Below are 24,381 nucleotides of genomic sequence, written 5' to 3' on the forward strand. Positions count from 1 at the left end.
GTGAAAAATGATGTTTTACAAAAATTTTCAAGATTTGGTAATGTGGAAGGAAAAAATAAATCTTGAAGACCAAGAAAAACCAAGAGATTTCAGGATAAACAAATTTTATCCTATTCTAAACAAAATCCTTTTCTAGAATGGGTCTTTTGCTTTGTATAAAGAGTGTCATGGATCGTTTTATGTATAAAGAAATATTGAGGAACAACATGGTACCGTATTCAAATAAAAATATGCCACTAAAACAATATTTTCAAGAAGATAATGACCCGAAGCACACTTCAAAATATTTGAAGAAGTGGTTTTTAAGGAAAAAAATAATCTTATGAACTGACCATGTCAATTTCGCTGTGTAAACTCCATTGAACAACAAGACACAGACTATTGTAATCAGCAGGAAGTCTATCAAAATATGGATCCAAATATTATTGACCATCTGTTGCTTTCCATGAAAAGAAGGTATTTTCATAATGATGAGAATTTTCCATATTAGAGTAGAATTAATTAAAATAATAATTACAAATTATTAACATTAAATAGCAGAAACTCTTTATCTTTTTATAAAGGGAAGTTAAATTTTAATATATATTTTTTGAACATAATGACAAGGAGAAAAATTATTTGAATTTTAAAAAATTTGCTCTCCTTTCTGCCAATACTGTATATTTAATAATTATTTTATTCACTATACGGTGACGTTGAATAGAATCACGATAGGTCCCAGCCATATTCTATTTTTAAAGTGTATTAAAAATTTTATAACAATATCGAAATGTTAGTAATAACACTAAAAAAAACTTTTTTGGGTGTTGGTTAAACACGTTAAGTGACACTCATTTTGCAACCACTCATCCGATTTAAGCCTACAGAAGAGCATTGAATACAGATTATTTCAAATGAGGTTTAACTTTTTTCGATGTTGGTTAAACATATTAAGTGACACACATTTTGCAGCCACTCATCCGATTTAAGCCTGCGGAAGAGCATTGAATACAGATTATTTCAAATGATGTATAACGAGATTATCGTTAGCATTAAAAAACAGTTGATAAAGCCCGTATGGTATGAAACACTTTGACAAAATTTAGTTAGATACTTTACCTATACCATACCTATTGAAATTCATTATCTATTAAAGAGTTTAGGCGATTCTTTTTGTTGTCTTGTTTTGTTAAACTAAACTTATGTGTCGTTTTGTTGAACTACACACAAAACGGTACATAAAATTGATTTGCCAAAAGAAAGAACTTTAAAAGTTGTTCAACAATTCATCTATTTGTTCACGGTAATCTATGCTTTTGTGTCCGAACAACTCTTTCAGTATTCATGAACCTTTTGAAATTAGCAACCCACACATACCATTAAACATACAATGGAGCTCAGGAAAAATTACACAATTCTTAGAGAAATAATCTTAACACATTTTAAGACAATATTTCTCAATAAATGTGAGATGATGGAATGTTTAAAAATGTAGAGAGGCAAAGATAACTAACACACAAGAAGGACAAGCAATCAATCCTTCTTGGACTCCTAGACAGAACAGCAGGTGATTGTCGTGGTTTGGCGTTCAATCAATGACAAATTAACTGCTGTAGCAGGAAAAAAACCTAAGCCTTGAATAATTATCTTATCTATTATAAGATCGAAACGTCGACATATATTAATTATGCAAAAATGTCACGAAATCCAAAAGTTCATTATCTATGTACCTAATTATCCCTTGCTAAATCTGTATATTTACTGATCAATAAATGAAAAGTAATGTGGAAATCAGATAGGAAATAATTTTACATTTAAATATACCAACAGTATGTTTTAGTTTAATTATATTACATTACTATATTTCCCAATTATTAGATAATCGTATAAAATTTACTGTTTAATTAATAACAAATTGACGTTGAATCAAATATAAATTTACCTGTAATTAGTACATTTTGTGTTTATTCAAATATTTAAATGAAATAATTAATGAAACTCTTTTAATAAATAAATAACGATCAAATAATTTAGTTTAATGTAATATTATTACATTATTAATTATTGCCAATAAAATAACTATAAGTTAATTAAATTTTCCTCTAATCCTTCTCCAATCTTCTAAAAGATCAGTTTTACACATTCAGACTCTGATCTCGATGTCCATCACGAATTTGTATTATCAAATATTCTTTCAAACTGAAAAATTTAGGAAAGATTCTTTTACTATTTTTTGTTGAGAAAAAGGAAAGAGTATTAATCATAATAATTAAATATTTTATTTATCTCTTCAACGATTAATTGAATATTTTTGAATGATTACAGGTAAATTCAAAATGAAACGAGCCAACAGGACAAGTGACAACACAAAGTAAGTTTTTAATTTCAATCCAGAAGTTAAGTCTTTAAAATCAAGGAATAAAAAAGTTAAGGACACTTCTTATTTATCTTAAATGGGCGGAAGCCCATACAGGGGACAGTTTCATCATTTTTACATTTTATTTCTAAATTAATACATTAACTTAAAATTATAACTTGTATATTAAACCTTAAATACTTAAAACGACGAGGAGCAAATAAAACACAAATTTATTGTTGAAAACATTTTTTATAAATAATACATAAATAAAATGCATATCTTACATCAGTACACGTTTGAACATTAAACAGATCATCATGTCATATACTTAAGAACAAAAAATTTCTCCCTCCCATTGATTTTGGCCGTCACTTGATCCGAGACTCAGCATATTTTAGTTATGTACACATAATAAAGCTAGCTTTTTCTTTTTAATTTAATAATTATCCAATTGAATACACGACACGAATGCTGATACGTTTTTTTTAGGTTTCTATGTGCTACACACGAGATTTTTCGTCTGATAACCGACGAGGTCTATTTAATCTTCTTTTGCAGATCCTTGACAATCCTCAGTCTATAAAATTAAAATAGATGCCAATTAGTGACTGATTAATTTTTTTTAGTGAAATGATTAGGAAGGGTGATTGTTAGTGATCTAGTGATTGTTAAAAATTTCCAAAATGTTATGACTGATGATGAATGACATGCCATAATGTTAGATTATTAAAAAAAAATAAATTTAGGATAAATTTCATATTCTTAATATTCTAATAAAATTTATACAAAATGATTATTTTATGTAGGAAACATGCACATTTATAATAATATATAATAATCAGAGACCTTAACATTAACACAATTTTTTATTAGTTGATGATAACAAAAATAATAAAAAAAAATTCTACAGTGAATATAATTATAATAGTTTTAAGTAGAAATACTTTATTGACCTAATAATGCAACCCAGTGCATTAGTTTCCACGTTCCAGTGACAATAAGTGACTAATTTAAAAAATAGTTATTTATTTTGCCCAATCATTGCTAGTAATCATAGTCAGTGATGCTTTTCCAACACTACAGATAAGGTATTTTAAAAATTCAGTGACACGCGACTCTCCCGAAGCAACACGTTAGAGTACGTTATTCTTTATCAGTATTTAGTTCATAACCCTTCAAACTATAAATTATGATAACCTTTGACCTTTTCATCCATTTATTTCCCATTAAACAATTATGTAACATTCACATCAAACGTTGCAAATTGATAATAAATAATACACATGTTCCACATTATATTAGTTTTTATTTTCCTGTCTGTATAATTTGATTTTGATAATAAATCAAGGTCAAAACCTGGTAAATAATACACACAATCTATCAAGGGTATAAAGTCCTTTATTCGTATATAGGAAGTCCCAGAAACAAGTTTTATCAAAACTTTTTAAAGCTCATAATGCCATAAGTACTTTGCGAATGCAAAACGCAAAATGATTGGCAATGGTCATTACAAATTATAAAAACAACACAATAGTACTTAACATAGTATCAGTCTCATTATAAATAAATTACAACAGCTGTTGATCAGTTCAACAACTTAGGAATGGCGAATATCGTGATAAATACGGAAACCGTAACTTTTAGGGCGGTAATGGCGGCATACCGCAAACCCCTGGGCCGGTTCTCCGGCAGATAAAACTTCGGTATCGAGTTCAGTCTAGTGATTACCGGTTTGATTAGGGCGGTGGTATTTACCTCTCGGTTGAGGAGCTGGCCGCTCAATCGTTGGCTCATCAGGCGGTACTTCAGGCGCATCTTCTCACGGAACTTACTCGGGATCACCATTATGGTCGTGGCCGTATTGCCGACAAACAGTATCAGGAACATCAAACTCAATACTGGAACCTAAAAAAATTGAAACATGTTAATAAATATCACTTATATTAAAAATAAATAAATTAATTAACAAAAGGATCGTGTTGGGAACTTACATGCCACGTGCTGGTCTCCTGGTGCTGCTGATAAATTGTGAAAAGGTCGTAGGCGATGTACAATTGAAACATGTAGCCGACAAATAAAAATGGTAATAGGAAACTGAGTCCACGCCACATCCATGAATGGAAACCCTCTATAGTAATGTCCATGTTGTGACGTTCACCCAGTGCCTTAAGTCTGTATAAAACTCCTCTCTGGTACCTAAACTGCAAATACTGCACTAGACCTGAAAAAAATATTTTATTATAATTTTTTCATGTTCTTGTACCTAAAATATATAGGGATAATCATGTCAAGTCTAAATAAACATGAACAGTTTCAAAAAGAGAGAGCATTTAGTTTCAAGGAAGGGGTGTATTGTAGCCTGATTCCAAATCCTTTAGATTTCCTTTTTAGAGATATTTAAAAACATTAATCTATGGTACACCTGTACTTGTCATGAGGAGCTTCAGTTAAGAATTAATCAAAAATTCTAATAAATCGTTTTCTAGTAAGAAAAAAATGTGATTAGAAATAGAAATTTTTTGTATGTGTACATAATAAATAAATAAGGACGTAAAAATTTATCAAAAACTTTTGGCTGATATTCCAATATTTTACATACTTTTTGAATACCCTGTATATGATGTAATGATATTATTACATAGTAAAATATGAATACTCTAAGAATTTGATTTCTTGTAAATATGAATTATTATTGGGAGACATTTACCCATGCCTGAAGCACATATTTATTATAAAAGTTACGTGAGTTTTATTCTATTAAAATTTTTAATATCTTTGTAATGAACATACTTTAGTCATTGAAATAACAACCACATAAACAATGACCTAATCACAACATATAAAAAAATCGATAATTACAGAACAACAATTCACTTTAATAGTATTAAAGTTATAATGGTTTGTAACTATCTGAAGAAAATTAAAGAAACTAAATAATTTTAAGTAATTTGAAAACATGGTTTAAAGATCTTACATATAATTCTGACACATTAAAATCTAGATATTTAAATTACATTTACTCATTTAATTTTTTTATAAACAATTCATATCTCAATTAAATTTTACTTTAATGAAATTAGTGACCTATTTCACGTGCTTTAAGTGTGCTGCGATGATTCTCGCGTGGCCTCTGTGTGATCCAAAGAATCTCTAAAAACGGTTCGCATGTGTACTAACTATTAGAGCGATAGCAATTGTTACCCTAGGTCAACGCGAACGAATCAATTGCCTACTAGTTGTTGTTGATTCGGACAATTACGTGTTAGATGACGTTATAAATTAAAATTGTTTGTGCATATTTTGTTGAATAATATTATTAATGACTACACTATCCAGGTATTACGCATTTTAAAAAAATAAAATAGTTTTCGGTTGTCGAAGTCAATTGGAATTTTAGTTGGATTCAAATGATTAAATTAATTGGTATTACGAATGTATTACTCAAATATTACCTCTGACAATCATCAATATTTAAATACGGAGAAATAAATTTTCCTTCATTTTTTCTTTATCAAAACATTAGCATACGTGAGTTTCCTCACTACCGTTTATTTCAAAAGTAGCCCAATAAAGATAAAGGTTTATGGATGTAATAAATGCATATCGTAACATTTCCAATTCGTATTATTAAAAACACCATTACTTTTTTATGCAACGCAGAGAAAAATGAAAACAAGACCCATGTTCTTATGTAAATGTAACATGTTTTGAATGTTTAATGGCTTCATGAACCTTATCTGTTTTGAGGTAGTTGCCACACCAGAAATCAATTACAAACATGAGTAACATAACAAAATAAACAAAATTTAACATTTATGAATACATTTAAATGAATTAATGTTACTACAAAGTGCTTTTACGTCTTCAAAATGTGAAATAAAATTAAGTTTTTGTTTTTATTATAGGAAACTAATTAAAATTCATTGCTACTGATAAACTGAATGTGAAACTTCAGCATAAAGAGCATGGTACAAAGGAATTAATTTCTTTTATCGTACAGATTACGATGCCCTCGAAAAAGCGTATATTGGTATCAAATCAATGTTAGTTCGTGTGATCTTCACGTGTAGTCCGTGTGTCGAAAAACAAAATATTTCCTTTCCACGGCAAGGTTATCGAAAATTAAGACGCAAAAGTGAATGTTGGTATAGGTCAATTGACGATTTTAATTATGGAAAATTATTTCCACATATATTTGAATACAAATAATAAATTGGAAACAATCACGCAAACAAAATTGCACTACAGTGCTTTTTCCTTTTCCTTAAACATTAATCATTTTATAAACATGTTTGGATTAATTCCGTGATAATATTTATCGTTTATTTAATTTATTTTTTTGAATTAGCTTTTTTAAAATGTACATGAATGTTTACTTTTAATTTAAAGTACATTTGTAAGAAATTACTTTACGTCATTACTATTTTAAATAATTAAATAATTATGTTTTAAAAGAATAACATCATTTCGTTTCAATTTCTTGGTAAGACGCAAATGTCTTTTAATTTAATCATTATAACAAATTTACTTAGCATTAAACACAAATAACAGTGATAGTACTCACTTATATACATGGTGAAGTACATGAAGTGGTTCCGAAATAGGTGCCAGGTCTCGGTATCCGGCCAGATGAGGAGAATGCCCGCCGCCACAGTAGACAAGAAGTGGTGGAACCGCCACCATCCCTTGATTCTCGATCCATTTACTTTTAATATGCTTTCACGTATTGTCAACGTGCAGTAATACCATACCAAAAGAAATATGTAACTTAACTCTAAAGCCCTGCGAAAATAATAATAATAATAAAATAACTTAAATTTATTTGTTAATTGCCAACTTACCTAAATCTCACGCTGAAATTAAGTACCGCCAATACAAATCCTATTATGCTAAGAATCAACTTGAACTTTTCATATTCGTCCTTATATTTAAACCTAGTAAAGGAAAAATACACATGTTAGTATATATATCCGTTGTTAGATGTACACGTTTAGAATTCATTATTGTACGCATGCAAATCAACGCTATTGGAATTAGTAGGTTTTTGATTTTTATATCAATGAACAAACTTGTAAATGAACATGTTAATTTTTATGACACGCAAATAATAGGCCGCAACCCTACTAAATATAGTTTAAGCGTTCTCTACGCATGTTAATAATTAATGGACGAGTTTATTTTTAAATTTTCGATATTTTTAGAGATTTATAGCTTCATTGGGCGCACATTCAATGTCGTTAACCCTTAAAATAATCGTTAATTAAATGTTTACAAGGCTCAACATCAGTGTCAATTTTAATTCCTATCAACATTATCATTTATGGGAAAATGCATTACAACATTTAATGCATTAAATTTAGAAGAATTTATCAGCTGTTTGTGTAACTATTTTCTCTTATTTTTAGTTACTAATAATCGAAATAAAAAATATTTTGTATGACTAATAATAACGGTATAATTATACACACGTCACATACGTTTTGATGAAGGAAACGGCGTTGTCGAAGTGAAAGTCGCAAAATAGGTTTCGGAATAAGTTTTTAAATCGTAATGATGCAACCGTTTTAAATAAATATACTCGCAATTTAATACATAATTTGGAGCATTGTTTTGTGAAAAAAAAAAAATAATTATTAATTTCACTGTGATAAAAAGTATTCAACAACTAATTTTTAGTATTTAGTATTTGTTATATATTTTTATAAAGGTCACAATATAATAAAATATTAAAATATTGTTTTGGTGACAAATGTAATTTTTTAAATTACTTCTATACTTATATAATTAAGTTGATTAAGTTTTTAATCTCAAAAATAGTTTAATTGATTTAAATTAATATAATTTCTTATCCATTTAAGTTAAATGATAAAAAATGTACTAAATGGTATTAATTTTAAATAGTTAATCTTTAAATTACATTTTATCTATTGTTCTATGAATTATATTAAAAGCAGAACAAACATGCAAAAATAGTAAAATACTCACTTTTCCTCTTTATTTAAGATTGACACATTCACATTACCCAGGATAATTTTCAGGTAAGTTCCATTCTCCTTGGGCAGGGTTTGTTCAACCTCAAACAGCTGAGCCTTCCTCTTTAAAATATTTGTCTGTAACTCATTCAACTCCTCCGTGCACGCACCCTGTTTCAGAGCACTGAAATGAAGGAAAACAGGCCTGAAAACCACCAACAGGCACATCCAGTCTAACTTACTCTTTCAGCCCCTTTGACATGACACTGAGCCTGTATTTCTGATGGTTTATGTGTTCCAAGCATTTCTTCTGATGGCTGGACACTTCTTCGAGTTTTTGAAGGTAGTTTTTATTGGCGATCTGTAAGTTTATTTAATATTCAGGTGTGAACATTGGCTCAATAAAATTCCTAACCTCAAGTTCCTTGAAATCGACGTTCAGCTCGTTCCATTCGTCAAACAAGGCCTCCGTCATATTGTGTGAGGTTTTGTGCGGATATTTGTGAGATGTTTCGGATAATTGATTTACTTCAGCTGCGAGAAATTAATTACCAATACTCGCCACACATTATTTACGACTGATTTGAAGTCGGACGAAAAACACATTTATATAATGTTGGCTGCGTCATCTATTAATTATGTTGGCACCACTGGTAAAAAATTATTGCAAGAGAAGACGAAGTAATCAAAACACTAACACGTGAAAGACGACACAAAGGAGCTGAAAAATGGTTAAATTAAGGAAACAACGCAGAAGGAAAGTCTATAGATACAACGTCAACAGAAAGAGGCTCCGTAATAAAATATGTGGGGTTGGATCAATTGGTTGGTAAGTTTAATATTATTATTATTATTACAAAAATTGTTTTCATATTTCATTAAATAATTTCTTTAGCAAAGAGGTTAAAGATGCCTGGGAAAGAGGCAAGTCTATTCCCACCAACATGAAAGAAATGGGCCTTAGCTATGATCCAAATGTAACAATAAAAATACCGAGTAGTAAAAAGGAATACAAAAATATAATTGCATCTTCAGAGTGGCAGGAGGAGGAATTAAATGAGGAAGAACAACAACTCAACTCCAAGAAATTATCAGTGGTGGAAGCTCTAGAGGCTGATGCAAAGGCACCCAGACCTAAGAGGCTGAATCTGCCCAACAGTCAAGTAGAATGGGTTACATATTTAATTAAAAAATATGGTAGTGATTATAGGGCAATGGCAAGAGATAGGAAAAATTATAATCAAGAAACATGGAAGCAAATTAGACAAAAAATTAGACTGTTTAAGAAAATACCACAACAGTATAACGCATTTTTAAAAGAGAATGGACTAGAAGCAATTGTCAGTGATAATGAAAACATGTCAGATGATGAATTGTAATATAATTAAATATATGTTTTTTAAAAAATATGTAACTTTTATTTTAAGCTAATATACTAATAGTTATTTTCAAATTATAATTTATGTACTTTTTTGTTGACCTGATGGTGTAGAACTATTTTGTAAACATACCAATGTGACTGGTATTAAACAAAATATAAAAGAAGAAAGAAATTAAGTTAATTGTCCGTATCAATTTTAAAAAAAGGTCCTCTCCAAACAATACTGGCGGTAAAATAAAAATTTGAGGTTATGTTAGTCATTTGAATAAAAAAGAAATTGTGATCTTCACTGAAGTAGGACTTTCTAAAACACTGACAGGATGTCAGTAGAATTAACATTTATTCAAAGTATTAAAAATGTAATCAAATCACAATGAATTTAGACAAAGTAAAATCATGTCTTCTAATAGGAAATGATTTAGAAGTGGTGTTACTTAAAGTAAGTTAATTGTAATTTTATTGACATTTATAAACTATTTGATACAAATTTTCAGGTTGCAATAAATTATGCAGAAAGGGGATTAAATGTTTGGTTTATTTCACCAGAAGCAATCAACAACATTCCAAAGGAAATTAAAGTACCAAGCACAGAAGTGCTGAAGCTAATAACATTTTTGTAAGCATGGTAAAACATACAATTTATAATTCAAGTACATGGTTGTTTTTAGATATTTGCGATCTTATGAAGATTTACTAAACAATCTAAACAAAATTCAATTATGGCACAGGAAACCAGATATGATAATATTAAATGGTTTAGATATATATTGTGATATTAATTCTGATCAATACAATTCACTAGTTTCTGCATCTATTTGTGCAGCAATTTTAGACAATGCCTCAGGATCTTCTGGAGTACAACAAACATCATTACTTATTGTTTCATCAGAGGTTCCCAATGAATTGTCTAGCAGGATGAAGGTGTTAATCGATATGTACTTCCCATTTGTTCTCAATAATGCTGATAAAAAGAAACTTTATGATGATGTTGTAGAATATTTTTTAGTTAAATAAAATAATAAAATATTTAGTAAATAATATTTATTAGACGTAATTAAATAAAATTAATACTATTATGTATGTACATTAGTAAAAACAATACAATTTTAAAAAGTTAATCATATTATAATTTTTTTATAATATTTTATATCACTACATTAAAAAAGGCAGTTTTAAAGGCACATTTAGTTATTTTATTTTTTAAGGATTTAATTTGTACTTCAAAAACAAGTTATATAAAACTCTCAAAGTAGATTTAAGATCCTGGTTTACTATATCTGCAAATAAAAAATAATTATAAATTATAAAATTTAATGAAGTTACAAACTTTTACCTTCTGGTCTGGCTTTGGGATGTTGCAACCCACATTCCTCCATTAGTTCAAAGGCAAAATTGACATTATGAACTTTCTGATCAAACTCGCGCGGAGTTAGATTAAACGCATGGTGTGGCACAAAAAAACCTTCCAAGAGGCCCATTAATATGATGAGGTAAACTCCATCGTGAAATTGCGTTTCTATTTCTGTGATTTCAAAGTTGATTTTGTTCAAGTGCTTATTAACAAATGTCACCAGAGACTATAAAGTTCAATAAAACGGACTTTAATAAATATATCAAAATATAAATTACAAACAACTCTGAATCAAAAGTAAAAGAACCTGTCTTACCTTTTTGACCACTTGCAATTTGTCAGGGGCATGATCGATTAATGTGTCAAATGCATCCCTCTCACATCTCATACCAACATCATCATAGGATGTTGTAAGTTTCTCCTTAACAATTCTGTGAGTCAATTGATTTGACTGCTTCTGAACAACTGTTACATTTACAGTAACATTTTCAGTTAAACGTACTGGAGGTCTAAAATGTCTGGCTAAAGCAACCAATAAGTGGATAATGGACACAATATTTTTGGAATGAATAGCATCAACACTCCACTTCTTATGACCCAGTCTTTGCACACCGAGAACCTGCACACAAACAAACAAGTAATGTACAGTACCAAATCAACTATAAACACATACATGGTTGAAATGTGCAAGAACAACAGACAATTTCTGGCGTTGACCTTCTTCAGATTGAGTAACCTCAGGCACATCAAGTTTATCCCCTGTAAGTTTTTCTAATAATTTCTGCAAAACTTGGCCATCATACAGATCCTCAGACAAATCTTGAACAATGATTCTCTGGGCAGCCAATTCATCATTAATCCACTCAATTAATACAGCAAGGAGTTCCTTGAATCTGGGATCAGAGTAGGCTTTAGGCTCTATCATCATCCTTTCTTCATTTTCATCTAAAAGTGATGAATGTTAGCGTTTTGTTTGTTTGATTATTTTCAGAACTAACCCAAATTGTAATCCTCTGGAGATATTGCTGCATTTGCAGCTCTGCCAGGTGAATCAATTGCATATTTGCCCTCAGCTTGTACTTCTTGCACTAAAAAATTACATGAATGTTTACATGCTGTTATTTACAATCAACACTGCCATATAAGGTCATTACTGGGAGTGTGCCAATTAACATTTAGATACCAGTCAACTTATTTTTATATACCTTCCTTGATACGCTTTTTGCGTCCCAACGTTCCTAATTTGTCCCAAATCGATTCGTCTTTCTCGACTTTGGGCACAACTGGGCGAGGCGATTTTGGTCTGGCAGTCGCCATGTCTGTGTCTTTTTTGGGATCACCCACTTTTTCTTCTTCTACTACTTTTTTCTTTAACGAAAGAGCTGCAACACGAATTCATCTAATTGTTTCCTTGGTTGCCTATAGCTTTAAAGGTACTTTATAATGAGATTAAAATAAAAATTATATTTATGCGTTTTTTAACATATTTAATCTTTAATTCAAAATTAAATGCATAAAAAAATATTCAAGGAAAAATTATTAGACATACTTGTTCATCTTAAATATGTTATCAAAACGATGTGTAAAATATTTTTTTTAAAGTAAATATCACTAGGAACGTAAAAAATAAATAATTATTTAAGTCAACTTCCTGTCATATGTTAATATTAACGATTCATTTCTATTATGTGTATGACTCAATATTATACTAAATATTAAAACATATTTGAATTTTAGTATTGACTGCAGTTAAGATTAAATATTAAGAAACAAACCTTTTATAGATCCAATTTCTGAAAACTCGTCCTCTTTGAACATTTGAACTTCCTTTTCAATTTCTTTAGCATATACATTCGTATCCACAAGCTCATTTACTAATTTATTTGTATTTCCTGGATCCTTAGATCCCATAACAAGTTTCTTTTGTAATTCATCAGCAAAATTTTCTTTATCGATATCTGCACCTGATGTTTTCTTCTTCATAAACACCACCTTAGGATTTTCGTCATCTGATTCATCCTCCTCGGAGAGATGTATAGGGGAAAGACGAGTTTCAACAGAAGATTGCCGATACAGTACCCGAGTTGTAGGCATTTCTATTTCGTCTTCGCTCATTTTTCAAATTTCAAGTTTAATAATATCACACACCACTTCTCAACGCATAAGCTTACAATATTTGCAACAAAACTTGACATTTCCGGTTGATAAATAGTGGTTCTGATAACGACTTTTATGTGGTAGATATGATTAATCATATTCATGATATATACATATAACACTGACTGGTAGATATTATTATGTGTGCATACAGGTACAAGCAGGAATAAGAACTCTTAACTTGTTTTTAACCGAATTAAACATTTTTTCTAGATTCAGTACGTATGACTGATGTAAAATATTATTTCAAGTATTTATTAAGTTACTCTAGTTTGAAATATTTGTCTTAAAATCATAAAATAACTGTGTTCAGGGTTAATAACAAACAAAATACTTGTTTGAAACTTTGAACAATTCTTTTGAGCTCTTTTTCTTCTTGAATAAAGTAATTTTTTATCTATTTGTTTATTGATTTAAAATAAATATTTGTTTTATGTAAATATCTTTTCTTCTCCATTTCTTTAACTTCTTATTTCTTATTTTTGTTTAATCTTGAAACATTTTATTAAAAAAATATATATGTTAGCTTACGTCATTATCTTCACCGATGGACCGATGCGACGGGCTCACATCTATTTAGACTATTTTGTTTTGTACACAAATCTGAAGGATTTGTTTATATTTGATAATCGGGGCAGTTTTTAAGAAAGAACCGGGCAGTCAAGCTTTAGATGTCGAGGGTTAAAGTACGTTTGTTGTAATAAAGGGTATTATTGTGAATTTAGTGTTTTAATCAAACTAAAAAGACAGATTAACAGTCGTAAATCTATCATCAGAAGTGTGTTTTTTGTGTTTCTTTGTGAACGAACAGACAATAGTGAAAAACACAAACGCGCAGTGAGTCCGAAAGTTGTGAACATTACCGAAAGTGCATCGGAGAGAGACTAGCAGCAAGAAAGTAACAACAGATTCCAAAAACAAAACATGGAAATTTTATCGACAATGGCCAACGCCCAAACTGCTCAAGCAACATTGAAGATGGCTGCGCAGAAGGTTTAAGTGTGGCTGCAGCGCAGTTTCGACTTGTAAGATTTAGAAATTGCATTTGAGGAATATGACTTGAATTTGTCAGGAATGGACGACTGGGTTACGAAAGAAATAAAAGAACAACCGAATGCCGTTTGATCTCATAAACTCTCCATCAGATTATCAGAGCGCCATCGTTAAAGCCCTTGGACCACTTAAAGACGATATTACGTTTGTTTATGTTGATGATGTGTTGTGCCCTGCTCGACTCATTCAAGAATGTCTTAAGAAAGGACATTGACGCCCTTAAATATACAAAAATGTAACTTTTTCCAAACATCTGTGGAATATTTAGGTGTGATCGAAAAAGAACTGGCTGGATATTTTAGACATCTTGTGAAAAACTTTGCAATTTTAACAGCACCGATATCTGCACTGTTACGTGAGGGAAAATCGTTTGAATGGACATGTAAATGTGAAAATGTACGATTGACTTCTTATCCGATTTTCAACATTCTTGATCTGGAATTATCAACCGAACTACTTACAGATGCGAGTTCGTTAGGGTTAGGTGCCCTACTTATCCAAAAAGATTTAAATAATGTTATTCATCTAGTGAAATGCGTTATGAGAAGTTTGTTTAATGTGTTGAATGAAAAAGACGAGAATAAATGGACAAAAGTGCTACCTGATACAGAGAACGATTTTAATGTAACTGTGAACAAATCAACAGGATTCGCGCTGTGGATATTAATGTTTGGTGAAAATCGACGTCTGAGAGCAACTAGCGAACTGTTAAATGGTGTGCCAATACAGACCAGTGATGTGGACGCTGAAATACTTAGACAACAAGCTCACAGTCGCGTGTGCGAAGTAACCAGTAGAACAATTACAAACTTTAATAAGAAAAGAGTGCCGGCAATACCATACACTGTTGGTGATAAAGTTGTTGTTGAAAATAGTCAGCTGTCGAATGGAGGAAAATTGAAACCAAAGTATCACGGACCCTTTGAGATAACGCATTGTTTACCTAATGAGAGGTACGCACTTCGAAGGATTGCAGCCGATGTAGAACTACAGTAGCAGTGCATGAACAGTTACGAACCTGGCCAGATACAGAAATTCTATAAGGTATGATGGATATAGATTTATTTAATAAAATTGATGTGTGAATGTGCGTAAAGGTCCCTGCTTAGTAGGCTGTTTAAGGTCCCTGTGTATCAGGCTATATGTGAAGGTCCCTGCTTAGTAGGCTATGATTAAGGTCCCTGCTCGGCAGGCTATTTTTAAGGTCCCTGCGTCGCAGGCTATGTTTGAGGTCCCTACTTTGCAGGCTATGTTTAAGGCCCTACTTTGCAGGCTATGTTTAAAGGTCCCTGCTTGGCAGGCTATTTTTAAGGTCCCTGCTCTGCAGGCTTAGATTGTTGTGTTCTGGGCCTGTGAGACAAGCGGGTAATAGACCTGGTAGTGGTTGAACCGCCTCTGAGCTCCTGGCTAGAATATGGTATCTTTTGATAGCACTTGAGAGACATGGGTGTAACAGACCTGTTGATGGTTGAGCCGCGTCTGTGCTTCTAGTGATTGTTAACTGTGCCGCATAACAGTCTATTTTGTTAAATGATATGAGGTTTAGGCTTAGTTCTTCGAATATATTTTGAGCTTGTACTGCTGTTATAATATTTACAGATTACCGGTGTCAGGTGAATCTTTGCAAAAACTGCGCAAGGTGCGAGGACGCCCCAATGTCAGGAAGGCCGTGTTAGCTTACGTCATCATCTTCACCGATGGACCGATGCGACGGGCTCACATCTATTTAGACTATTTTGTTTTGTAAACAAATCTGAAGGATTTGTTTATATTTGATAATCGGGGCAGTTTTTAAGAAAGAACCGGGCAGTCAAGCTTTAGATGTCGAGGGTTAAAGTACGTTTGTTGTAATAAAGGGTATTATTGTGAATTTAGTGTTTTAATCAAATTAAAAAGACAGATTAACAGTCGCTAATCTATCATATATATATTATATAAAAATTCTTTAAATAAAAGAGAACATAATACATAAAAATTATTTCTAATATTTAGCACTCAGCCAATATTTTTTAATATGCGGTCTCATTTCCACAAAGTCCTCATTAAAACCATTTTTAATAATAAGACGATGAGAAACATTGAGTTTTAATGACAATATAATAAATTATATTAACTATGAAAGTATTTAATTTTAGGTTCTTTATTTTTCTTTCAATATGTAAGCAGGAAATTTTATGCAATAAACCAACTTTTACTAACCACCTAAAAATGTATATGTTTTTCTCTTATACAGTTACTATAGGGTGCCGAAAAGACTCTGACAGAGGTTGATGTCAAAAGAACCTTATATTATAAGGGTGGAAGATGGATGCTAAAAGGGTCTTAAAAACAATTGTTTTTAACGTGAATTTTGTTTCTAGCATATTGCTTTGTAAAACATTAATTAATAAAAAATTGTTTAAAGAAGAATTACTTTTATTTGTTTAATTAATTATACTATGTATAGTTTCACCACGCTAACATTACGAATGAAATTTTATTGTGGCACGTTACCTATTTAAATTTTTATGACTTTGTGGCACGGACATCAAAATCATCATCCCTGATGTTGGTTGTTCTATAGATATATGTGATAAAATCGGGGAATAACCTTTTTATGAAATAATAATAATATAAATATTGATGTAGGATTCAGATAAAAAAGACAATGAAATTTCTTATCCATAAATAAGATTTCTTGTGTGCGATATAATAGTCTGTGAGCAGAAGTGTTACTGTACTTACAGACAGTTCTTATATAAGAAAAGTTATCATGATGTCAGATAAATTCATTCAAGAAGGTGAAAAAATAATATCAACAGCAAAAAGTTTAGCGAGTGCAATGGAAGGAATCAGAAATATTGACATCGAATTTTTGAAAAAGGTCTCTGAAGAGAATGCTGGGTTTGTAGAAACTATTGATAATAACGTGGCAAGAATGATCAATAACAATTCAACACCAGAAGAGAATGCATGTGAAGTGGATCAGTTATTTAATGAGGCTTTTGAGAATATAAATAAACGACGAGAAGAGGCTAAGCACTATATAAGATCAATGCCTTCTCATCAACAATCGGAATTTATGGGGTACTTGAATGGATTCTTCGAATTCTTTAAGGAACTTGGTACTACATTATCAAAATGGTTAATAAAAATTTCGGAAGTATGTGTTGCAATTGAAAATATTTCCAGACTAATTAAACAAGTAGTTTCTGTTATTAGAAACCTGCCTTTCTAATTTTGATACAAATATAATGTATTGTACTTTTGAATAAAGAATATATGTTTATTAAGCTGTGTATTAATTATTATTGGAATGATTTATAGATTTTTACAGATACATCTGTTCAAAATGCCTTTCGAAAATATATGAAGTAACAAATGTTAAAACGAATGGTAACTTTATTGAGATATTGAATTGGTAAATTGAAAAAATGATTTCCACTTTCCGAAGATTTACAATAGTAAAATATTAAAATCATATTTCTTCAGATTTTTATTATGTTTCTTAAAAAAATAATATTAATAATTAAGAAAAAACTTTGTACAACATTTTTTTTGGAAACAAACATAATTATTACTAATGTGATATCATATCAGGTGAAAGATACACAAATTTCAGAATTTATATGCTTTTATAATACTTATTACCAGATTTCGCTTTAATCGTCTCTTGTAACTGTTTCTGGTGTATTTCACTAATTCTTCTCTACAGTGTGTTGCATTTATTTAGCTACCACAGTCTTTCAATGGGTTCATATAACGAATGTGCTCCGTAAGTGCAAACGTAATATTTTTTCTTATGTCCATAAATCTTCGAAATTAAAAATATAGAAACTATTACAATCAAATTAGGTGATTTTTGAGCTTTACAAAAAAATATTCTTCATAATTATAACATATCATTAATTTTTATATATTGCTAGGATATTTAACCGAAAAGCCCCTTAAACATGTTAATACAGAATTCCATATAGCAAAATCAAAGAGATGACGTACTGATTCCGATAAGCCAATGAAATATTTATTACTATTTAGGAAAAAAATGTAATGAAAAATGTTCGAACGATTGACTAGCTTGTTACAGAAGAGTATAAGCTGTCTTTTGTTAAAAATATGTTTTGAAAACAATGCACATTTATTAGTGACCAACATAGAAGTGAAGATTTCTGTTTATCAACATTAAATATGAATAATCGTATACAAAAGAGATTTTTTTATCCATACGAATAGCTTTCTTAAATATGCCACCTATTTATTCGAAGCCACAAATTATATCGAAAGTTGGACTATCTATTGTGTTAGTATATGGTATAGGTTATTCTATGTCTATGGTGATGAAACCGTTATTGGGGAATAACCTTTTTATGAAAGTATACATAAATAATAACGATATACAACGATAAAAATATCTTATCCATGATTAAGTTTATTTGCCTGAGTCTTTGAGCAGAAGTAAACATTTTAAATACAAACATTTCTCAATACTATAATAATACTAAAAAGAAAAACATTGACTGTTATTTTTGGAAAAAAAACCTCTGAAGAGAGCGCTATGCTGAGGTGCTGAGCTTCTGAGAGAAGAAGAGAATGATGCGTTTGTAGAAACTATTGGTAGTGAAGTGGAAAGAATGATCAATGACAATTCAACACCAGAAGAGAATTCACCTAAATTGGATTAGTTATTTAATGATGTGATTGGGGAACGAAATAAACATTATTAGAAAATTGGCTGATACAAATATAATGTATAATGAATAAAGAATATATGTTAATTAAGCTGTGTATTAATTATTATCACAAAGGTTTATAAATTTTTACTAGGTATTCAAAATGCCATTCGAAAATAAATGAATTAACAAATGTTAATACGAATGGTAACTTTGTTGAGATATTAAAGTGGTAAGTTGAAAAAATGATTTCCACTTCCCGAAGATTAACAACAATCATTTCTTCAGATTTTTAATGTAGCCGTAGACAAAATAGACAAAGTATAATTAAATAAATAAATAAAAGCAATTCCTCTTTAAACAATTTTTTATTAACCAATGTTTTACAAAAAGCAATATGCTAGAAACAAAATTCACGTTAAAAACAATTGTTTTTAATGTGATTTTTGTTGCTGTACATAGATTTAATATATGGTTCATATTTCAAAATTTTATCTAATGCGCATCTTTATATATTTCGAGAGAATTCATGCTATATTTTAATAATAAAATGTATAATTCGACGATTCAGTACTACAAATTTATATCATAAGTTATATTATAAATTAAGTGTAGATTAATAATTTTTAATTCATTTCTATCAAAAAAGATAACTTATAAAAAAAAATAACTTTGATTTTGTGCGTGCCATCAAAAATTTTGTGATGGGCGATTATAAGTGATATAATCGAAATATATCGATTATGGCCGATCACTAGGTCCTTCGATTATTCCAAACGATTATGAATAGTGTATAATCGATATATTTCAATAATCGAATGATTCGAAATAATCGATACAAATAATCGAATGATCGATTATGAATGACAAAATACTTCATATCTCATACGGACATCGAGTTGTCTGCGCACATTTCGAACTAACGAGTGACGAAATATTTCCAATGAATGATGTAGTATTTCGGTTATTCGATTATGTAAATTTTTAATATTTATGCATGTTTTAACTGTACTGAAGGTTATGAATATAAAAATCAAATATTATTTACTAAATATTATTTATTTAGGTGTGTTTCTATATTCGGTCGTTTATATGCAACGTTGTCAAGAAGTGTATTGTGCCAAAATTTAGATATTGAATGATAATCGAAATATTTAGACTATAAATCATAGATCACTTTACCACATCACTCGGTTTTTCGAAATATTTCGATTATCCTTTAAAATCATGCGCAGACTCGAGTTTCCGAGATATCATTCATAATCGTTTGGAATAATCGAATGACCGAGTGATCGGCCATAATCGATATATTTCGATTATATCACTCATAATCGCCCGTCACTAATTATGAATGATATCTCGAAAACTTGAATCTGCGCATCTGATTTTAAAAGACAATCGAAATATTTCGAAACACCGAGTGATAAAACATTTCGGATGAACGAATGATTTGTATCACGCTTCTGCGAAATATTTTGTCACTCGTTACTTTGAAATCTGCGCAGACAACTCGATGTCCGTATGAGATATTAAGTATTTTGACAAGCATAATCGATCATTCGAATGATCTTTCGATTATTGAAATATATCAGTAGAAAGAACATTCATCGTACATTTTAACTACAAAAAAATGTGATTTGTTGCCTACAGTCTTATTATCCATATGAACTAATCTTTTCGTTCATGTTTCATTTATTATTTATTATTTCCGAATATTTGTAAAATACTAACATTTACTTACTGATGTTAAAACTGAGATAGTAGTACTGTTAAATGTAATATAATTCTGTGATAAAAATATTAAAGTTCTGTGCTGTTGATTGCCGGTTTTTGAGGTTAAGGTTGTGTTTATGTGTTTGAATTAGAAGGCAAACATGTTTCAAGAGAAAATAGAAGAGTTTCAAAATTACTTTAAGACCCATAACAAATCAAAAGAGTACTTGGGCCATTCATCAAAAGTACACTCAGTAGGTTGGAGTTGTGATGGAAAGAGACTGGCGTCAGGCTCGTTTGATAAGTCCGTGTGTATTTATACTCTTGACCGAGACCGACTAGTAAGTGGAATTATTTCTTCTATCTATCAGCTGAAAAATGATAATTTATTAATTTCAGAACAAGGAAATTAATTTCAAAGGCCATGGAGGATCAGTGGATCAGTTGTGCTGGCATCAAACACACCCTGATCTTCTAAGTACAGCAAGTGGTGACAAATCAGTGAGAATATGGGATACCCGAGTCCAAAAATGCGTAGCTACTATAAACACAAAGGGTGAAAATATCAATATCACATGGTCCCCAAATGGTAATACTATTGCAGTAGGTAATAAGGAAGATTTAGTGACATTCATTGATGCGAGGACTCATAAGATTGAAGCAGAGGAACAGTTCCATTTTGAGGTCAATGAGATATCATGGAATAACAGCAGTGATCTCTTTTTCTTAACTAATGGTCAGGGATGTGTACATATTTTAAGGTAAATACTGTTGTCAAATTTTATAAATTTACTAATTTAATTAAAAGATACTATATATTATAAAAAATTTCTTGATTTCAGTTATCCAGAACTAAAACGTCAACATATTCTTAAGGCCCATCCTGGTACCTGTATCTGCATTGAATTTGATCCAACAGGAAAGTACTTTGCAACTGGCAGTGCGGATGCGCTCGTCTCTCTCTGGGACATCAACGAACTGGCGTGTGTACGTGTGTTCACAAGAATGGACTGGCCGGTTCGAACGATATCGTTTAGTCACGATGGACAGCTGTTAGCTTCAGCATCAGAAGATCTAATTATTGATATTGGATTTGTGGAAACTGGGGATAAAATTGCAGATATTTCAGTAGAGGCGGCAACTTTTACGGTAGCCTGGCACCCGTCACTCTATTTGTTGGCATATGCTTGTGATGATAAAGACACTTATGACAGAAAAAGGGATGCAGGAAGTCTAAAAGTTTGGGGATTTCCATCAGACTGATCATATCAATTAATAAATTAATTTGTATGATTTGCCTTGTATATAATTTGACTCCCTTTTCATCATTACAATAAATTCTACAAAATTTTAATTAACAATAAATAAAATAGTTGATTGCTCACACTTTTTTTATTAATACTTTATATGTAGTAAAATAGATTAACCAATCTATTGTAGGACAAGAAATATAAACTGAATATATTTTGATGTAATTTTATTATTACAGGTTACAAAAATGTTTAAATGAAATATAACTGATATGCGTATATACAGAATACATATATAAATAAACGAATTATACAAGGGAGGCCTCCATTTTAATTCCAGATTCCTTTTTTTCTTCAACTTTAAGTTTCTTGTTTGGCACAGATTTGTCTTCATCTGATGGTCTCTTGACAGGGGATGTTACATTGAAAATGTTCCTTTTAAATTCTTCATACTTTGCCTTATCAGCAATGAGGCTGCTCTCCTGCATTATTTCCTTTGGTTCTGATTTAAAATTCTCAGATATATCCAAAGAAATTTTCTTTTGTTTATTTTCAGTGGCATAATTATTCATTTTTGCATGTGTACTTGTGGAAGTATCAATTTTCATGATCTCTCTAATTACCATTGTGGCGTAAGATGAAGAACACAATGAAAATTCCATAACTAAAGCTTTAAATTTTCCACCCTCAACATTTACTGGTTCTTGTTGTCCTTTTAGTTGTTCAAAATCTGATAAAATTAGATTATCATTTTGTTCCTTATAATTTAATGTTTTCCATGATAAATCATTTACAGACATTAGTATATTTCTGTAAGTTCCACTTAATGTGTATGTTTTAACTTTTTGTTTAGGCATTTCTAGTGTCAAATCATACTCTGCCAAAGCTTCTTTATAATAGTCCTTCATGAAGTCAGGATAACTTATGTCATATCCAGGAAGAGGCAATACAATGTCAAATATAGTATACTGTCCCAATTCATCTTCTTTCAAAACCTTTATCTCTTGTTTGCATAGAATATCTTCACTGTCTGTATCACTGTCACTTTTAATGGTCTTTTCTCCAATTACAACAAAATCACCTATTACAGGTTTTAAACCAAACTCTTTTATTCGTTTTGAAACCATTTTATTCCAAATTAAACTTTGAAATGAATGAATATACAACAATCTCATATTTCTTGGTATTTTTTCCAAGGCATTCACATATTCATTTTCTCCTGTTTTAGATAATCCCTCCAGTAATTTTGCTTCTATACATGTATTTTTACTGCATGATAATGCTTCAAAAGCTTTTTTAGCATCACCAGATTCTCTATAGATCAATTTAGCTTTGGAGATATCCAAGCTGGGGTCATCAGATTTTTTGGGTTTCAAAATCAACTTTGTTGCATCTTCCCATTTGCCTTGCATTAATTTTACACCTATATCAAATGTAGGTACCTCTTTGTCATTACCAAATCTTTGTAGTCCATAGTAGTTAATAAATCCATTGTCTTTAACAAACTGTAAAGACTTATTAATAAGGTCATTATCTGCAGTTACATTTCTCAAGGCAATTCGAAATTTGTTTCCAGACAAGTCTCCCAATTTTAGTGGATGATCTTTAAATGTTATGTTACCAATTTTAATATTTTTTAGTGGCTTAGTCTTAATAATAAGTTTCCATGGTTCAACTTTACGAACAGACACCCATTGAGTTGTCTTTGCCCTTTTATCTTTTACTCCTGCATAATTAAATATTTGACAGTTTGTTCTGATGCAATCACTAATTTTCATGCAAGCATCTAAAGTGTCTATACATTCCTTGTATAATATAAAATGAACATATTCACCTTTATCAGCAGGCCACTCTTCAGAACGACGTTCAGCGTTTTCTTTAGTTGATTTTTTAAATTCCAGAATCTTCTTATCATCAACTGTTATAGTCTGTGCAACTAGTTTAGCCCCAAAATGCTTTTTAATGCATTCATGTATAATTTTCCTTTGATCTTTTTCTAAATTGTCTGCATTCAGTTGCACAGATTTACTTTCTTCACTATCCATTAAGCTTTTTATGTCTTCCCATGTCTGTTGTGGAATTGCCTCTATGGGAGTTTCACTGATAGTTTTGTAATCAACTTTTGCTTCCTTTGACCGAAAGTCTTTGGGTATGTTCGTATCAGTTAACTTAGCTACATTTCCATCCAGATCGATTTCATTCACTTGAAAGTCTGAAAATCTGGATTTCAATATTCCAGAAAATCCTTCAAAATCACTCAAATATTCTGTTATTCCCGTTTCTGGTTCAGACAGCTGCTCCGTATGGCGATACTCCTTGGGTTTATTGTGAACGAAATCACGTGTCGGTTTCTTATGCCATCCCTTTTGATTCTTGAAGTTGCGTTTTTTATTAAACCGTCCAGACATAATTAACAAGAATTATTGTGACAACCACGTAGTAGAAGACCCACACTATCGTGGATGCCGACGATTAGGTTATGTTTACGATCTTAGAAAATCATTCATTTGAACTACA

The 24,381-nt window shown here is 30.7% G+C and overlaps 6 protein-coding genes across 7 annotated transcripts; 3 read left to right on the forward strand and 3 right to left on the reverse strand.

Annotated features, from left to right (window-relative positions):
• Positions 1 to 2,567: 2,567 nt before the first annotated feature.
• LOC109602346 (transmembrane protein 120 homolog) lies at positions 2,568 to 8,889 on the reverse strand. Of its 2 annotated transcripts, XM_020018700.2 has the most exons (8): positions 8,726 to 8,889; positions 8,553 to 8,671; positions 8,324 to 8,494; positions 7,180 to 7,272; positions 6,903 to 7,120; positions 4,330 to 4,559; positions 4,094 to 4,243; positions 2,568 to 2,915 (listed from the first exon to the last, which is right to left on the reverse strand). In XM_020018700.2, the coding sequence occupies exons 1-8, from the start codon at positions 8,783 to 8,785 to the stop codon at positions 2,880 to 2,882; spliced, it is 1,077 nt and encodes a 358-aa protein (XP_019874259.1). In that variant the 5' UTR covers positions 8,786 to 8,889; the 3' UTR covers positions 2,568 to 2,879. The 2 variants fall into 2 exon arrangements, with proteins under 2 accessions (XP_019874259.1, XP_019874258.1); XM_020018699.2 differs by lacking the exon at positions 2,568 to 2,915 and having other exon boundaries at positions 3,717 to 4,243.
• Positions 8,890 to 8,969: 80 nt separating this feature from the next.
• On the forward strand, positions 8,970 to 9,753 carry LOC109602347 (nucleolar protein 16). The gene is made up of 2 exons (XM_020018701.2): positions 8,970 to 9,139; positions 9,206 to 9,753. Exons 1-2 carry the CDS (start codon positions 9,039 to 9,041, stop codon positions 9,687 to 9,689), a joined length of 585 nt encoding a protein of 194 aa, XP_019874260.1. The 5' UTR covers positions 8,970 to 9,038; the 3' UTR covers positions 9,690 to 9,753.
• A 177-nt stretch (positions 9,754 to 9,930) lies between these two features.
• Positions 9,931 to 10,731, forward strand: LOC109602341 (uncharacterized). Its single transcript, XM_020018691.2, has 3 exons — positions 9,931 to 10,130; positions 10,186 to 10,307; positions 10,360 to 10,731. Exons 1-3 carry the CDS (start codon positions 10,065 to 10,067, stop codon positions 10,703 to 10,705), a joined length of 534 nt encoding a protein of 177 aa, XP_019874250.1. The 5' UTR covers positions 9,931 to 10,064; the 3' UTR covers positions 10,706 to 10,731.
• LOC109602342 (beta-parvin) lies at positions 10,718 to 13,190 on the reverse strand. The gene is made up of 7 exons (XM_020018692.2): positions 12,818 to 13,190; positions 12,248 to 12,424; positions 12,041 to 12,130; positions 11,716 to 11,987; positions 11,359 to 11,661; positions 11,025 to 11,268; positions 10,718 to 10,968 (listed from the first exon to the last, which is right to left on the reverse strand). Exons 1-7 carry the CDS (start codon positions 13,155 to 13,157, stop codon positions 10,892 to 10,894), a joined length of 1,503 nt encoding a protein of 500 aa, XP_019874251.2. The 5' UTR covers positions 13,158 to 13,190; the 3' UTR covers positions 10,718 to 10,891.
• Positions 13,191 to 20,539: 7,349 nt separating this feature from the next.
• Positions 20,540 to 21,998, forward strand: LOC109602348 (THO complex subunit 3). Its single transcript, XM_049963166.1, has 3 exons — positions 20,540 to 20,955; positions 21,014 to 21,375; positions 21,457 to 21,998. The coding sequence occupies exons 1-3, from the start codon at positions 20,776 to 20,778 to the stop codon at positions 21,875 to 21,877; spliced, it is 963 nt and encodes a 320-aa protein (XP_049819123.1). The 5' UTR covers positions 20,540 to 20,775; the 3' UTR covers positions 21,878 to 21,998.
• A 76-nt stretch (positions 21,999 to 22,074) lies between these two features.
• LOC109602349 (pseudouridylate synthase 7 homolog) lies at positions 22,075 to 24,346 on the reverse strand. Its single transcript, XM_020018704.2, has one exon. It carries the CDS (start codon positions 24,270 to 24,272, stop codon positions 22,173 to 22,175), a length of 2,100 nt encoding a protein of 699 aa, XP_019874263.2. The 5' UTR covers positions 24,273 to 24,346; the 3' UTR covers positions 22,075 to 22,172.
• Between the last annotated feature and the right edge of the window lie 35 nt (positions 24,347 to 24,381).

Source organism: Aethina tumida, chromosome 2, assembly GCF_024364675.1.
Source record: "Aethina tumida isolate Nest 87 chromosome 2, icAetTumi1.1, whole genome shotgun sequence".
In the NCBI taxonomy this organism is placed as follows: domain Eukaryota; kingdom Metazoa; phylum Arthropoda; class Insecta; order Coleoptera; family Nitidulidae; genus Aethina; species Aethina tumida.

Coding starts and splice junctions, on each gene's coding strand:
- LOC109602346 (XM_020018699.2), bottom strand. CDS start 8,785: ATGACGGAGGCCTTGTTTGACGAATGGAACGAGCTGAACGTCGATTTC. Junction 8,672..8,725: donor TCGATTTCAAGGAACTTGAG/GTTAGGAATTTT, acceptor ATAAACTTACAG/ATCGCCAATAAAAACTACCT. Junction 8,495..8,552: donor ATGTCAAAGGGGCTGAAAGA/GTAAGTTAGACT, acceptor CCTTCATTTCAG/TGCTCTGAAACAGGGTGCGT.
- LOC109602348 (XM_049963166.1), top strand. CDS start 20,776: ATGTTTCAAGAGAAAATAGAAGAGTTTCAAAATTACTTTAAGACCCAT. Junction 20,956..21,013: donor CTCTTGACCGAGACCGACTA/GTAAGTGGAATT, acceptor TATTAATTTCAG/AACAAGGAAATTAATTTCAA. Junction 21,376..21,456: donor GGATGTGTACATATTTTAAG/GTAAATACTGTT, acceptor TCTTGATTTCAG/TTATCCAGAACTAAAACGTC.
- LOC109602341 (XM_020018691.2), top strand. CDS start 10,065: ATGAATTTAGACAAAGTAAAATCATGTCTTCTAATAGGAAATGATTTA. Junction 10,131..10,185: donor TAGAAGTGGTGTTACTTAAA/GTAAGTTAATTG, acceptor ACAAATTTTCAG/GTTGCAATAAATTATGCAGA. Junction 10,308..10,359: donor CTGAAGCTAATAACATTTTT/GTAAGCATGGTA, acceptor GGTTGTTTTTAG/ATATTTGCGATCTTATGAAG.
- LOC109602349 (XM_020018704.2), bottom strand. CDS start 24,272: ATGTCTGGACGGTTTAATAAAAAACGCAACTTCAAGAATCAAAAGGGA.
- LOC109602347 (XM_020018701.2), top strand. CDS start 9,039: ATGGTTAAATTAAGGAAACAACGCAGAAGGAAAGTCTATAGATACAAC. Junction 9,140..9,205: donor GGGGTTGGATCAATTGGTTG/GTAAGTTTAATA, acceptor TAATTTCTTTAG/CAAAGAGGTTAAAGATGCCT.
- LOC109602342 (XM_020018692.2), bottom strand. CDS start 13,157: ATGAGCGAAGACGAAATAGAAATGCCTACAACTCGGGTACTGTATCGG. Junction 12,131..12,247: donor CAAAAAGCGTATCAAGGAAG/GTATATAAAAAT, acceptor GTAATTTTTTAG/TGCAAGAAGTACAAGCTGAG. Junction 11,662..11,715: donor TTCTTGCACATTTCAACCAT/GTATGTGTTTAT, acceptor GTTTGTGTGCAG/GTTCTCGGTGTGCAAAGACT.